General features: G+C 50.8%; 1 protein-coding gene across 1 annotated transcript in view; it reads left to right on the top strand.

The window, feature by feature from the left end:
• The window catches only part of LOC135054941 (uncharacterized), an 87,214-nt gene that overhangs the window by 49,552 nt on the left and 23,718 nt on the right, over positions 1 to 13,944 (top strand). The window contains exon 4 of the mRNA XM_063958433.1: positions 3,038 to 3,094. Within this exon, the coding sequence (XP_063814503.1) occupies positions 3,038 to 3,094 (57 nt within the window). The remainder of the gene's footprint in view (positions 1 to 3,037; positions 3,095 to 13,944) is intronic.

Genomic DNA, 13,944 nt, shown 5'->3' on the forward strand with positions numbered 1-13,944 from the left:
GGTTCGGTTTTAGGAGGTTCCTGACTAGCTCGGATAACTCCCTGGCTTTCTCCTCCGGGAGAAATACCTTCTTTCTGGACTGTGTCCAGGATCATCCCTAGGAACAGAAGACAAGTCGTCGGAACCAGCTGCGATTTTGGAATATTGAGAATCCAATCGTGCTGCCGCAACACTACCTGAGGTAGTGCTACACCGATCTCCAACTGTTCCCTGGATCTCACCCTTATCAGGGAATCGTCCAAGTAAAGGATAACTAAAATTCCCTTCCTTCGAAGGAATATCATCATTACGGTCATTATTTCAGTAAAGACCCGGGGTGCCGTGGACCATCCCTACGGCAGCGTCTGAACTGATAGTGACAGTTCTGTACCATAACCTGAGATACCCTTGGTGAGAAGGGTAAATTTTGACATGAAGGTAAGCATCCTTGATGTCCCGAGACATCATGTAGTCCCCTTCTTCCAGGTTTGCAATCACTGCTCTGAGTGACTCAATTTTGAATTTGAACCTCTGTATGTAAGTGTTCAAAGATTTTAGATTTTAGATTTTAAAATCGGTCTCACCGAGCCGTCTGGCTTCGGTACCACAATAGTGTGGAATAATACCCCGTTCCCTGTTGCAGGAGGGGTACCTTAATTATCACCTGCTGGGAATACAGCTTGTGAATGGCTTCCAAAACTGCCTCCCTGTCAGCGGGAGACGTCGGTAAAACAGACTTTTGGAAACGGCGAGGGGAATACGTCTCGAATTCCAATTTGTACCCCTGAAATATTACCTGAAGGATCCAGGGGTCTACTTGCGAGTGAGCCCACTGCGCACTGAAATTCATTGAGAACGGGCCCCCACCGTGCCTGAACTTGTAAAGCCCTAGCGTCATACTGAGAGCTTGGCAGAGGCGGAAAAGGGTTTCTGTTCCTGGGAACTGGCTGATCTCTGCAGCCATTTTCCTCTCCCTCTGTCACGAGCAGAAAAGAGGAACCCTTTTGTCCGCTTGCCAACCAGGACTGCGCCTGATAATACGGCGTCTTATTTTGAGAGGCTACCTTTTTTAAGGCAATACTTCCAAATGCCGTTTGGAATCCGCATCACCTGACCACTTTACTGGTATAATTGGACAACGCACTTATACTTGATGCCAGTCGGCAAATATTCCGCTGTGCATCATGCATATATAGAAATGCATCTTTTAATTGCTCTATAGGCAATAATATACTGTCCTTATCTAGGATATCAAATTTCCAGTCAGGGAATCCGACCACGCCAACCCAGCACTGCACATCCAGGCTGAGGCGATTGCTGGTCGCAGTATAACACCAGTATGTGTGTAAATACATTTTAGGATACACTCCTGCTTTCTATCAGCAGGATCCCTAAGGGCGGCCATCTCCAGAGAGGGTAGAGCCCTTGTTCTTACAAGCGTGTGAGCGCCTTATCCCCCCTAGGGGGTGTTTCCCAACGCACCCTAACCTCTGGCGGGAAAAGGTATACTGCCAATAACTTTTTAGAAATTATCAATTGTTATCGGGGGGAAACCCACGCATCATCACACACACCTCATTTTATTTCTCAGATTCAGGAAAACTACAGGAAGTTTTTCCTCACCAAACATAATACCCCTTTTTTTTTGGTGGTATTTATATTATCAGAAGAGTGTAAACTTTTTCCATTGCCTCAATCATGCAATGTGTGGCCCTATTGGAAATCACGGTTGTCTCTTCACCGTCGACACAGGAGTCAGTATCCGTGTCGGCGTCTGTATCTGAGGTAACGGGCGCTTTAGAGCCCCTGTATGAGACTTCTGGACATGCACAAGCTGAGTAGCCGGCTGTCTCATGTCAACCACTGTCTTTTATACAAAGCTGACACTGTCACGCAATTTCAACAGTACATCCACTCAGGTGTCGACCCCCCAGGGGGTGACAACACTATTACAGACACTCTACTCCATCTCCTCATCATTTTTCTCCTCATACATGTCGACACAAACGTACCGACACACAGCACACACACAGGGAATGCTCTGATAGAGGACAGGACCCCACTAGCCCTTTGGGGAGACAGAGGGAGAGTTTGCCAGCACACACCAGAGCGCTATATATATACAGGGATAACCTTATATAAGTGTTTTTCCCTTTATAGCTGCTGTATTGTTTATACTGCGCCTAATTTGTGCCCCCCTCTCTTTTTTAACCCCTTTCTGTAGTGTAGTGACTGCAGGGGAGAGCCAGGGAGCTTCCCTCCAACTGAGCTGTGAGGGAAAATGGCGCCAGTGTGCTGAGGAGATAGGCTCCGCCCCTTTCTCGGCGTCCTTATCATCCGTTTTCTTGTATGTTTTGGCAGGGGTTAAATGCATCCATATAGCCCAGGAGTTATATGTGATGCATTTATTTTAGCCATAAAAGGTATTCTATCGATTTATTGCGTCTCAGGGCGCTGCCCCCCCAGCGCCCTGCACCCCCAGTGACCGGAGTGTGAAGTGTGCTGAGAGCAATGGCGCACAGCTGCGGTGCTGTGCGCCTACCTTTATCTGAAGACAGGAAAGTCTTCTGCCGCCGATTTTTCCGGACCTCTTCGCTCTTCTGGCTCTGTAAGGGGGCCGGCGGCGCGGCTCCGGTGACCCATCCAGGCTGAACCTGTGATCGTCCCTCTGGAGCTAATGTCCAGTAGCCTAAGAAGCCCAATCCACTCTGCACGCAGGTGAGTTCGCTTCTTCTCCCCTTAGTCCCTCGATGCAGTGAGCCTGTTGCCAGCAGGTCTCACTGAAAATAATAAACCTAAACTAAAACTTTCACAAAGAGCTCAGGAGAGCCCCTAGTGTGCACCCTTCTCGTCGGGCACAGAAAATCTAACTGAGGCTTGGAGGAGGGTCATGGGGGGAGGAGCCAGTGCACACCAGGTGATCCTAAAGCTTTCTTTAGATGTGCCCTGTCTCCTGCGGAGCCGCTATCCCCCGTGGTCCTTACGGAGTTCCCAGCATCCACTAGGACGTCAGAGAAATCACATTATTTGTTTCTAAATATTGTCTGTTTTCTTACAGCTTATTGTGTCTGGCGTGCTGAGTGTTGTGTCTTACACCTATCCAAAGGCATGCTGGGTAAGTGTATTGTCTGCAGTGTTTTTTTATTTTTTGTAGCGTGCCATGCAAAATGGTTCAGCAATTTATAGAATGTGTCGCTTTTTTTTTTTTTTTTTTTACCTCTGTAAACTAGTGTAGATGTTAAATAACTTTGGTTGTTCCAATCAGGTGTGGAATGGCCATAGGGCTCACCAGGAAGATTCCTGGTAGGCTGACATGTCTGTGGGGTCTGTTTTGTGTGTTGTCATGTGGCTCCACCCCTCACATGACAGGCAGCCCACCACATTCAGAACACTGCATTGTCCCCATTCATTTTGTTATTCCATCTCTGCAGTACAGTAATTCAGCCATCCAGTTATGCTGCTATGGCTACACGGTATGTTATACCTCTTGTGCTGCCCATGTCGGGCCACTTCATCAAAATTTTGAAGGGCCACTTTTAGTTCCTAGACACAGTTGCAGCAAAAGATGCAAGGAAGGCTGCAACTGAGTACAATCAGACCCTATGAGGAGGGATTTTGCCCTCTCAACAGATCACCCCCCCTCATCAGACGCACCCCCATTAGGGCTGCTTCAATAAATTTTCCTGGGCTGGTTTTCCATCCCAATCCGCCCCTGGTTCCAATCAAATTCAGTACAAGAAAAGTGGGTTTTATAACTAAAGATGTAAAAGTGGACGTCAAACGTCAAATTTTGCTTGCATCGATTGGTCGGAGCCATACTCTAATTCTCTCCTCTTCCATCCAGTCAGCTGTCTTACAAAAGAAAATAAGTTTTCCTATAGTGTAGTGCACTAGGGACCAGAGCCGGCGCAACCCGCTCAGCAAGGTCCGCAAAGCAGGGAGGCGGCAGGATGTAGAAGCGCTCTCCCCGCTCTGCTACCTTGCTGTTGCGCCGCGTTGCTGCTGGCTGCCGCAGCACCTGTCACACTGTGACAGGTAGCGGCGCCGCAAGTGTGAACAGAAGCTCTTCTGTCACTGTGACAGTGTGAGTCAGCTCCCCCTCCCTCTCCTCCTTGCTCCTCCCCGCTGCCCATGTCAGTGGAACATGCATCAGCGTCGCTTCCCCCAAGTCCTCTCCCTCCCCTAAGTCACTGAAGACGCAGCAGGTCTTCGGCACCGCCCCCCCTCTCTCCTCTTCCATTAGTTATGGAGTCAAATAGGAGACACAGGAAGTCACATGATATACATGTGACTGTGTGTGCACTGTCTGGAGGAGCAAGCTGTCGTGAGAAGATGAGGAGCAGCCAGCCAGTGTGACAGCTTGCAGCACTAGCCACCAGCTATAGAGAAGCTGACACCCAGGTAAAGTCTGCTGCTGATAAACAAAGGGGGGGGGGGGGAGGGGGAGTAGTTGTATCCTATTCATGTGTCTGCGGGGGGGGGAGGTGTATCCTATTCATGTGTCTGCGGGGGGGGGGGGGGGGAGGTGTATCCTATTCATGTGTCTGGGGAGGGGGGTAGTTGTATTCTATTCACGTGTCTGGGGAGGGAGGGTAGTTGTATTCTATTCATGTATCTGGGGAGGGGGGGTAGTTGTATTCTATTCATGTGCCTGGGCAGGGGGAGGGTAGTTGTATCCAGTGCCGTAACTAGACATTTTAGCGCTGTGTGTAAGTAACCGCATCGGCGCCCCCCTCGTCATGTTTTTAAATGAATGCTACCTCTCCCCCCCCTCACTCCCTATCAATCACACACCGCTAGTTACGCCACTGCCAGAGCGGGAACTAGACATTTTGGTGCCCTCTGCCAGAAAGAGAATTGTCCCCCCTCCGTTAGCCACATTACACTGCATAGTCCCATTACACTGCACGGTAGTGTCCACCAGTCACATTACACTGCATGGCAGCATCCGCCAGTCACATTACACCGCACGGCAGCATCCGCCAGTCACATTACACAGCATGGCAGCGTCCGCCAGTCACATTACACCGCACGGCAGCGTCCGCCAGTCACATTACACAGCATGGCAGCGTCCGCCAGTCACATTACACCGCACGGCAGCGTCCGCCAGTCACATTACACAGCATGGCAGCGTCCGCCAGTCACATTACACCGCACGGCAGCGTCCGCCAGTCACATTACACAGCACGGTAGCATCTGCCAGTCACATTACACAGCATGGTAGCATCTGCCAGTCACATTACACAGCACGGTAGTGATAAAGGTAACCCCAGGACAGGGCACCCCTCGCTGATCCAAGCTCAAGCACACACTCAATCGGTCAGCATCAGGTTTATTCATGGCTGCAACCAGTTACCAGTTAAATAAAGAGAGTGAAGTAGGAAATAGCAGAAGCAGCCTTTATTTCCTGAAAACAGCATATTATAAAGGAATACATATTTGCATACAGTGTCGTAATTTCCTTACACACAGCTTAATTCTATTGGTTAATGACCTCTTTAATTCTATTGGTTAACATACTTTCTAATCCTATTGGTTGATAAACTCCTATTTTATACGTAACATGTTTACCAACGTCTATATTTTTTATATGTGCTCTTAAGTGGAATAACTGGGGGGTTTTGCTAACCTCGAAACCTACATATGTCTGGTTATGTTTTTACACCTGCCATACCGCAAACTGACAAATACACTTTGAAGCTCACATGTCTAGCTGCTGACATTATATTTCTGCTAGGAAATTACCGTAAAATATATCTTAGATAAAGGTCATAACTTCACAATATGGGTTCAAACAAAGTACAGGTCTATACTTTTTCCTGTGTCAGCTCTAAGCTGAAAACAATTTGAAACAGCTTGTCAGATGTCAATTATAAATGGAGTCTTATGAACAAATATGGCTTCCATCTTTATCAGTAGCGTCCGCCAGTCACATTACACAGCACGGTAGTGCCCGCCAGTCACATTACACAGCACGGTAGCATCCGCCAGTCACATTACACAGCATGGTAGCATCCGCCAGTCACATTACACAGCACGGTAGTGTCCGCCAGTTACATTACACAGCACGGTAGCGTCCGCCAGTCACATTACACAGCACGGTAGCGTCTGCCAGTTACATTACACAGCACGGTAGCATCTGCCAGCCACATTACACAGCACGGTAGCGTCCGACAGTCACATTGTACAGCACGGTAGCATCCGCCAGTCACATTACACAGCACGGTAGCGTCCGCCAGTTACATTACACAGCACGGTAGCGTCCGCCAGTCACATTACACAGCACGGTAGCGTACACCAGTCACATTACACAGCACGATAGCGCCTGCAGTCACATTACACCACACATTAGCGCCCATCACTTACATTACATCGCACAGCAGCGTTCATTAGTCACATTACACCAGACAGTAATACTCCAAATTATATATATATATATATATATATATATATATATATATATATATAGTGTTGTACCATAGCAGAAGAATAATTACACACAATATTATGTATTCAATTTACAGGGGATATTACATTAATGTATATGCAGTTTTGGGGTTTGTTTGCTTTTTTACAAAATCTCTACACTAGAAGTTTATCTTTTTTTCTTTATTTTAGATAAACTACACAGTAGTTTATCTAAAAAGTCACTGAGAGACAGTCCAGAATTTCCAAACACAAGAAAAGTCTTTCTTAATGTTATTTGTTTTATTGAAATAAGTAGTAATACGCACATACCTACAATATAAGCAGCACTTGCACAAGGGACGGAGGGAGAGACTTCACTTGCTGTGTTAAGCAGCAGCAGCCGTCTCTCCAGTACCCGGAAGCCAGTGTACAGTGCAGGAGTGCAGGAGAGCAGGAGGAGGGGGGGCGGAGCAGAGCACAGCACACGGAGGAGAGACTCACAGACACAGATTGCCCAGCACTGCCTGATGTGCCTGTGATCTGTATTAGCAGCACTGCCTCCGGCAGGGAAGGAGCCGGGCACAGCTACTAATATACTGTGCACTACAGCGGGCAGTGCAGCAGCTGGTGGCAGCTAACCAGTGTGGATGCGGATGGTGCGCCCACAGAGCAAATGTGCTGTGTGCAATGCCCCATCTGCCCACACCTAGTTACGGCCCTGGTTGTATCCTATTCATGTGTCTGGGGAGGGGGTGGAGTTGTATCCTATTCATGTGTCTGGGGAGGGGGTGGAGTTGTATCCTATTCATGTGTCTGGGGAGGGGGGGTAGTTGAATCCTATTCATGTGTCTGGGGGGGGGGGGTAGTTGTATCCTATTTATGTGTCTGGGGGGGTAGTTGTATTCTATTCATGTGTCTGGGGAGGGGGGAGTAGTTGCATCCTATTCATGTGTCTGGGGGGGGTTAGTTGTATCCTATTAATGTGTCTGGGGAGGGGGGTAGTGTAGTTGTATCCTATTCATGTGCCGGGGGAGGGGGGTAGTATTATATTCATGTGTGTATGTGCCGGGGAAGGGGGATAGTATCATATTTGTGTGTGCCAGGGAGGGGGTAGTATCAAATTCATGTGTGCTGGGGAGGTGGGGTGTCATATTACTGTGTGCTGCTGGTTGGGGAGGGGGCAGAAGTTGCATATTAACAGGATGTTGCGGACTGGGTTTTCTGCTTTGAAAACCCAGCGGTGTGAGGAAAGAAAAAGGGAAATGTTCATCTGCTTTGGCGCTCTGCTGTCATCTGTTCTCCGCTGCTGCGCTTTCTGACCGTTGGGCCAGCTCCAGCATGTGTAGTGTGTGCGGACAAAGAGGGTGCAGGGTAGTGGCAGTGTCATGTGTGGGGCTCAGGGTAGCAGCAGTAGTGTGTGTGCAGGGAGGGGGGTGCAGGGTAGCGGTGGTTGTATGTGTGCGGGGAGAAGGGTGCAGGGTAGCAGCGGTAGTGTAGTGTGTGGGGAGAGGGGTGCAGGGTAGCAGCGGTAGTGTAGTGTGGGGGGAGAGGGGTGCAGGGTAGCAGCGGTAGTGTAGTGTGCGGGGAGAGGGGTGCAGGGTAGCAGTGGTAGTGTAGTGAGAGGGATGCAGGGTAGCAGCGGTAGTGTAGTGTGCGGGGAGAGGGGTGCAGGGTAGCAGCGGTAGTGTAATGTAGTATGTGCGGGGAGAGGGCTGCAGGGTAGCAGCGGTAGTGTAATGTAGTGTGTGCAGGGAGAGGGGCGCAGGGTAGCAGCGGTAGTGTAATGTAGTGTGTGTGGGGAGAGGGGCGCAGGGTAGCAGCGGTAGTGTAATGTAGTTTGTGCGGGGAGAGGGGTGCAGGGTAGCAGCAGTAGTGTAATGTAGTGTGTGCAGGGAGAGGGGTGCAGGGTAGCAGCGGTAGTGTAATGTAGTGTGTGCGGGGAGAGGGGCGCTGGGTAGCAGCGGTAGTGTAATGTAGTTTGTGCGGGGAGAGGGGTGCAGGGTAGCAGCGGTAGTGTAATATAGTGTGTGGGGAGGGGTGCTGGGTAGCAACGGTAGTGTAAAGTAGTGTGTGCGGGGAGAGGGGGTGCAGGGTAGCAGCGGTATTGTAGTGTGCGGGGAGAGGGGTGCAGGGTAGCAGCGGTAGTGTAGTGTGCGGGGAGAGGGGTGCAGGGTAGCAGCAGTAGTGTAATGTAGTATGTGCGGGGAGAGGGCTGCCGGGTAGCAGCAGTAGTGTAATGTAGTGTGTGCAGGGAGAGAGGTGCAGGGTAGCAGCGGTAGTGTAATGTAGTGTGTGTGGGGAGAGGGGTGCAGGGTAGCAGCGGTAATGTAATGTAGTATGTGCGGGGAGAGGGGAGCACGGTAGCAGCGGTAGTGTAATGTAGTGTGTGCAGGGAGAGGGGAGCAGCGGTAGTGTAATGTAGTGTGTGCGGGGAGAGGGGTGCAGGGTAGCAGCGGTTGTGTAGTGTGCGGGTAGAGGGGTGCAGGGTAGCAGCGGTAGTGTAGTGTGTGGGGAGAGGGGGTGCAGGGTAGCAGCGGGTTGGGGAGGGGGCAGAAGTTGCATATTAACAGGATGTTGCGGACTGGGTTTTCTGCTTTGAAAACCCAGCGGTGTGAGGAAAGAAAAAGGGAAATGTTCATCTGCTTTGGCGCTCTGCTGTCATCTGTTCTCCGCTGCTGCGCTTTCTGACCGTTGGGCCAGCTCCAGCATGTGTAGTGTGTGCGGACAAAGAGGGTGCAGGGTAGTGGCAGTGTCATGTGTGGGGCTCAGGGTAGCAGCAGTAGTGTGTGTGCAGGGAGGGGGGTGCAGGGTAGCGGTGGTTGTATGTGTGCGGGGAGAAGGGTGCAGGGTAGCAGCGGTAGTGTAGTGTGTGGGGAGAGGGGTGCAGGGTAGCAGCGGTAGTGTAGTGTGGGGGGAGAGGGGTGCAGGGTAGCAGCGGTAGTGTAGTGTGCGGGGAGAGGGGTGCAGGGTAGCAGCGGTAGTGTAGTGAGAGGGGTGCAGGGTAGCAGCGGTAGTGTAGTGTGCGGGGAGAGGGGTGCAGGGTAGCAGCGGTAGTGTAATGTAGTATGTGCGGGGAGAGGGCTGCAGGGTAGCAGCGGTAGTGTAATGTAGTGTGTGCAGGGAGAGGGGCGCAGGGTAGCAGCGGTAGTGTAATGTAGTGTGTGTGGGGAGAGGGGCGCAGGGTAGCAGCGGTAGTGTAATGTAGTTTGTGCGGGGAGAGGGGTGCAGGGTAGCAGCAGTAGTGTAATGTAGTGTGTGCAGGGAGAGGGGTGCAGGGTAGCAGCGGTAGTGTAATGTAGTGTGCGCGGGGAGAGGGGCGCTGGGTAGCAGCGGTAGTGTAATGTAGTTTGTGCGGGGAGAGGGGTGCAGGGTAGCAGCGGTAGTGTAATATAGTGTGTGGGGAGGGGTGCTGGGTAGCAACGGTAGTGTAAAGTAGTGTGTGCGGGGAGAGGGGGTGCAGGGTAGCAGCGGTATTGTAGTGTGCGGGGAGAGGGGTGCAGGGTAGCAGCGGTAGTGTAGTGTGCGGGGAGAGGGGTGCAGGGTAGCAGCAGTAGTGTAATGTAGTATGTGCGGGGAGAGGGCTGCAGGGTAGCAGCAGTAGTGTAATGTAGTGTGTGCAGGGAGAGGGGTGCAAGGTAGCAGCGGTAGTGTAATGTAGTGTGTGTGGGGAGAGGGGTGCAGGGTAGCAGCGGTAATGTAATGTAGTATGTGCGGGGAGAGGGGAGCAGGGTAGCAGCGGTAGTGTAATGTAGTATGTGCGGGGAGAGGGGTGCAGGGTAGCAGCGGTAGTGTAATGTAGTGTGTGCAGGGAGAGGGGAGCAGCGGTAGTGTAATGTAGTGTGTGCGGGGAGAGGGGTGCAGGGTAGCAGCGGTAGTGTAGTGTGCGGGTAGAGGGGTGCAGGGTAGCAGCGGTAGTGTAGTGTGTGGGGAGAGGGGGTGCAGGGTAGCAGCGGTAGTGTAATGTAGTGTGTGCAGGGAGAGGGGCGCAGGGTAGCAGCGGTAGTGTAGTGTGCGGGGAGAGGCGTGCAGGGTAGCAGCAGTAGTGTAATGTAGTATGTGCGGGGAGAGGGCTGCAGGGTAGCAGCAGTAGTGTAATGTAGTGTGTGCAGGGAGAGGGGTGCAGGGTAGCAGCGGTAGTGTAATGTAGTGTGTGTAGGGAGAGGGGTGCAGGGTAGCAGCGGTAATGTAATGTAGTATGTGCGGGGAGAGGGGTGCAGGGTAGCAGCGGTAGTGTAATGTAGTGTGTGCAGGGAGAGGGGAGCAGGGGAGCAGCGGTAGTGTAATGTAGTGTGTGCGGGGAGAGGGGTGCAGGGTAGCAGCGGTAGTGTAGTGTAGTGTGCGGGTAGAGGGGTGCAGGGTAGCAGCGGTAGTGTAGTGTGTGTGGGGAGAGGGGGTGCAGGGTAGCAGCGGTAGTGTAATGTAGTATGTGCGGGGAGAGGGGTGCAGGGTAGCAGCGGTAGTGTAATGTAGTGTGTGCAGGGAGAGGGGAGCAGGGGAGCAGCGGTAGTGTAATGTAGTGTGTGCGGGGAGAGGGGTGCAGGGTAGCAGCGGTAGTGTAGTGTGCGGGGAGAGGGGTGCAGGGTAGCAGCAGTAGTGTAATGTAGTATGTGCGGGGAGAGGGCTGCAGGGTAGCAGCAGTAGTGTAATGTAGTGTGTGCAGGGAGAGGGGTGCAGGGTAGCAGCGGTAGTGTAATGTAGTGTGTGTGGGGAGAGGGGTGCAGGGTAGCAGCGGTAATGTAATGTAGTATGAGAGGGGTGCAGGGTAGCAGCGGTAGTGTAATGTAGTGTGTGCAGGGAGAGGGGAGCAGGGGAGCAGCGGTAGTGTAATGTAGTGTGTGCGGGGAGAGGGGTGCAGGGTAGCAGCGGTAGTGTAGTGTGCGGGAAGAGGGGTGCAGGGTAGCAGCGGTAGTGTAGTGTGTGGGGAGAGGGGGTGCAGGGTAGCAGCAGTAGTGTAATGTAGTGTGTGCAGGGAGAGGGTAGCAGGGGTAGTGTAATGTAGTGTGTGCGGGGAGAGGGGCGCAGGGTAGCAGCGGTAGTGTAGTGTGTGGGGAGAGGGGGTGCAGGGTAGCAGCAGTAGTGTAATGTAGTGTGTGCAGGGAGAGGGTAGCAGGGTAGCAGCGGTAGTGTAATGTAGTGTGTGCGGGGAGAGGGGCGCAGGGTAGCAGCGGTAGTGTAGTGTGAGGGGAGGGAGGTTCAGGCTATCGTCTGCAATGTAGTGTGCGTGGAGGAGGAGGAGGTACAGTATGTACCTGTCCTGTGCCCGACAGGTCCCTGGAAAATTGCTCTGTGACGCTGAAGAAGAACAAAAAGAGAACTGCAGGAGAGGCAGTGCTGCAGAAGGTGAGTAATTAAAGACTAAATAAGCTAATTAGAAAATTCCAATTGTTTAATTAGTCATTGGGAGGTTTGCCACAGCAGTTCATAACAATTCTGACCATTTTTCCTAAAGATATAGATTTTTGGGGAAAACTGGCTTGAAGGCATTCCTGATTGTATGGGATGTCCCAAAGCATTAAGACATGAAACATAGAGTTTGGACATGGTAGAACCTTCCCAATAGTTACTGTGTATACTTTACACACCATACACACTTATACCATCATCTTCTCCCCACTGCTTTCAATGGTTCTGCCGCCCCACTGCTTATATGGGTACTATGGGGGTCATTCCGAGTTGTTCGGTCGCATGCTGTTTTTAGCAGCTTTACACACGCTAAGCCGCCGCCTACTGGGAGTGAATCTTAGCATCTTAAAATTGCGAACGAAAGATTCTCAAAATTGCGATTACACACCTCTTAGCAGTTTCTGAGTAGCTTCAAACTTACTCGGCATCTGCGATCAGTTCAGTGCTTGTCGTTCCTGGTTTGACGTCACAAACACACCCAGCGTTCGCCCAGACACTCCTCCATTTCTCCAGCCACTCCCGCGTTTTTCCCAGAAACGGTAGCGTTTTTTCACACACACCCATAAAACGGCCTGTTTCCGCCCAGAAACACCAACTTCCTGTCAATCACATTACGATCACCAGAACGATGAAAAAAACGTGAGTAAAATTCCTAACTGCATAGCAAATTTACTTGGCGCAGTCACAGTGCGAACATTGCGCATGCGCACTAAGCGGAAAATCGCTGCGATGCGAAGAAATTTACAGAGCGAACAACTCGGAATGACCCCCTATGACTGCTTATTCTTCAATGTTTGTAAACCTTGCCATGTCCTGCAATGATTTGTACTGTAAGTCACTTTTTTCTTGTTCTGTTTATGCTGTTCCTGTTTATTAACTTTTAGAACAAAGAGAAAATTAAACTCTTTTATGGTAAAAAGTATAGAAGAGCTTCTGGTTTCGGTATAATACTAAATGTTCTATGTATGTTCTGTCTAGCTGTGAGTCCACAAATAAAAATAATATTTTAACAGTATTAATTGATGAGAGTGCCCCACCAGAAGAGTTTACTTTTCTCTTTGTTCTAAATATTTTGTTTTAACTCTTGGGAGCACCAACGGGCCTGGATATATAGGAATAGGTTCAATTGAACCGCCATGATTAATGATATTAATGGATAATTAGATTTTCATATATTATTTAACACTCCGGTAATACTAGACTCATTAATAGCCACTTATGATTTAAGTGACTATACCAGTGCGCCGACCTCTTATCCCCCCTTTCTCTGACGTCCTAGTGGATGCTGGGAACTCCGTAAGGACCATGGGGAATAGACGGGCTCCGCAGGAGACTGGGCACTCTATAAGAAAGATTTGGTACTATCTGGTGTGCACTGGCTCCTCCCTCTATGCCCCTTCTCCAGACCTCAGTTAGATTTCTGTGCCCGGCCCGAGCTGGTTGCACACTAGGAGCTCTCCTGAGCTTCTAGAAAGAAAGTTTAAATTAGGTTTTTATTTTACAGTGAGACCTGCTGGCAACAGGCTCACTGCATCGAGGGACTAAGGGGAGAAGAAGCGAACCTACCTGCTTGCAGCTAGCTTGGGCTTCTTAGGCTACTGGACACCATTAGCTCCAGAGGGATCGACCGCAGAACCCGTCCTTGGTGTTCGTTCCCGGAGCCGCGCCGCCGTCCCCCTTACAGAGCCAGAAGCATGAAGATGGTCCGGAAAATCGGCGGCAGAAGACTTCAGTCTTCACCAAGATAGCGCACAGCACTGCAGCTGTGCGCCATTGCTCCTCATACACACTTCACACTCCGGTCACTGAGGGTGCATGGCGCTGGGGGGGGGGCGCCCTGAGAAGCAATAATATCACCTTGGCTGGCAAAATAACCACAATATATAGCCCCAGAGGCTATATATGTGGTAATTACCCCTGCCAGAATACAGAAAAATGCGGGAGAAAAGTCAGCCGAAAAAGGGGCGGAGCCATCTCCCTCAGCACACCGGCGCCATTTTCTCTTCACAGTGTAGCTGGAAGACAGCTCCCCAGGCTCTCCCCTGTAGTTTTCAGGCTCAAAGGGTTAAAAAGAGAGGGGGGGGGGCACTAAATTTAGGCGCAATATTGTTTATACAAGCAGCTATTGGGGAAAATTCACTCAGTGATAGTGTT

The sequence above is a fragment of the Pseudophryne corroboree genome, chromosome 3 (assembly GCF_028390025.1).
Source record: "Pseudophryne corroboree isolate aPseCor3 chromosome 3, aPseCor3.hap2, whole genome shotgun sequence".
Taxonomy (NCBI): Eukaryota; Metazoa; Chordata; class Amphibia; order Anura; family Myobatrachidae; genus Pseudophryne; species Pseudophryne corroboree.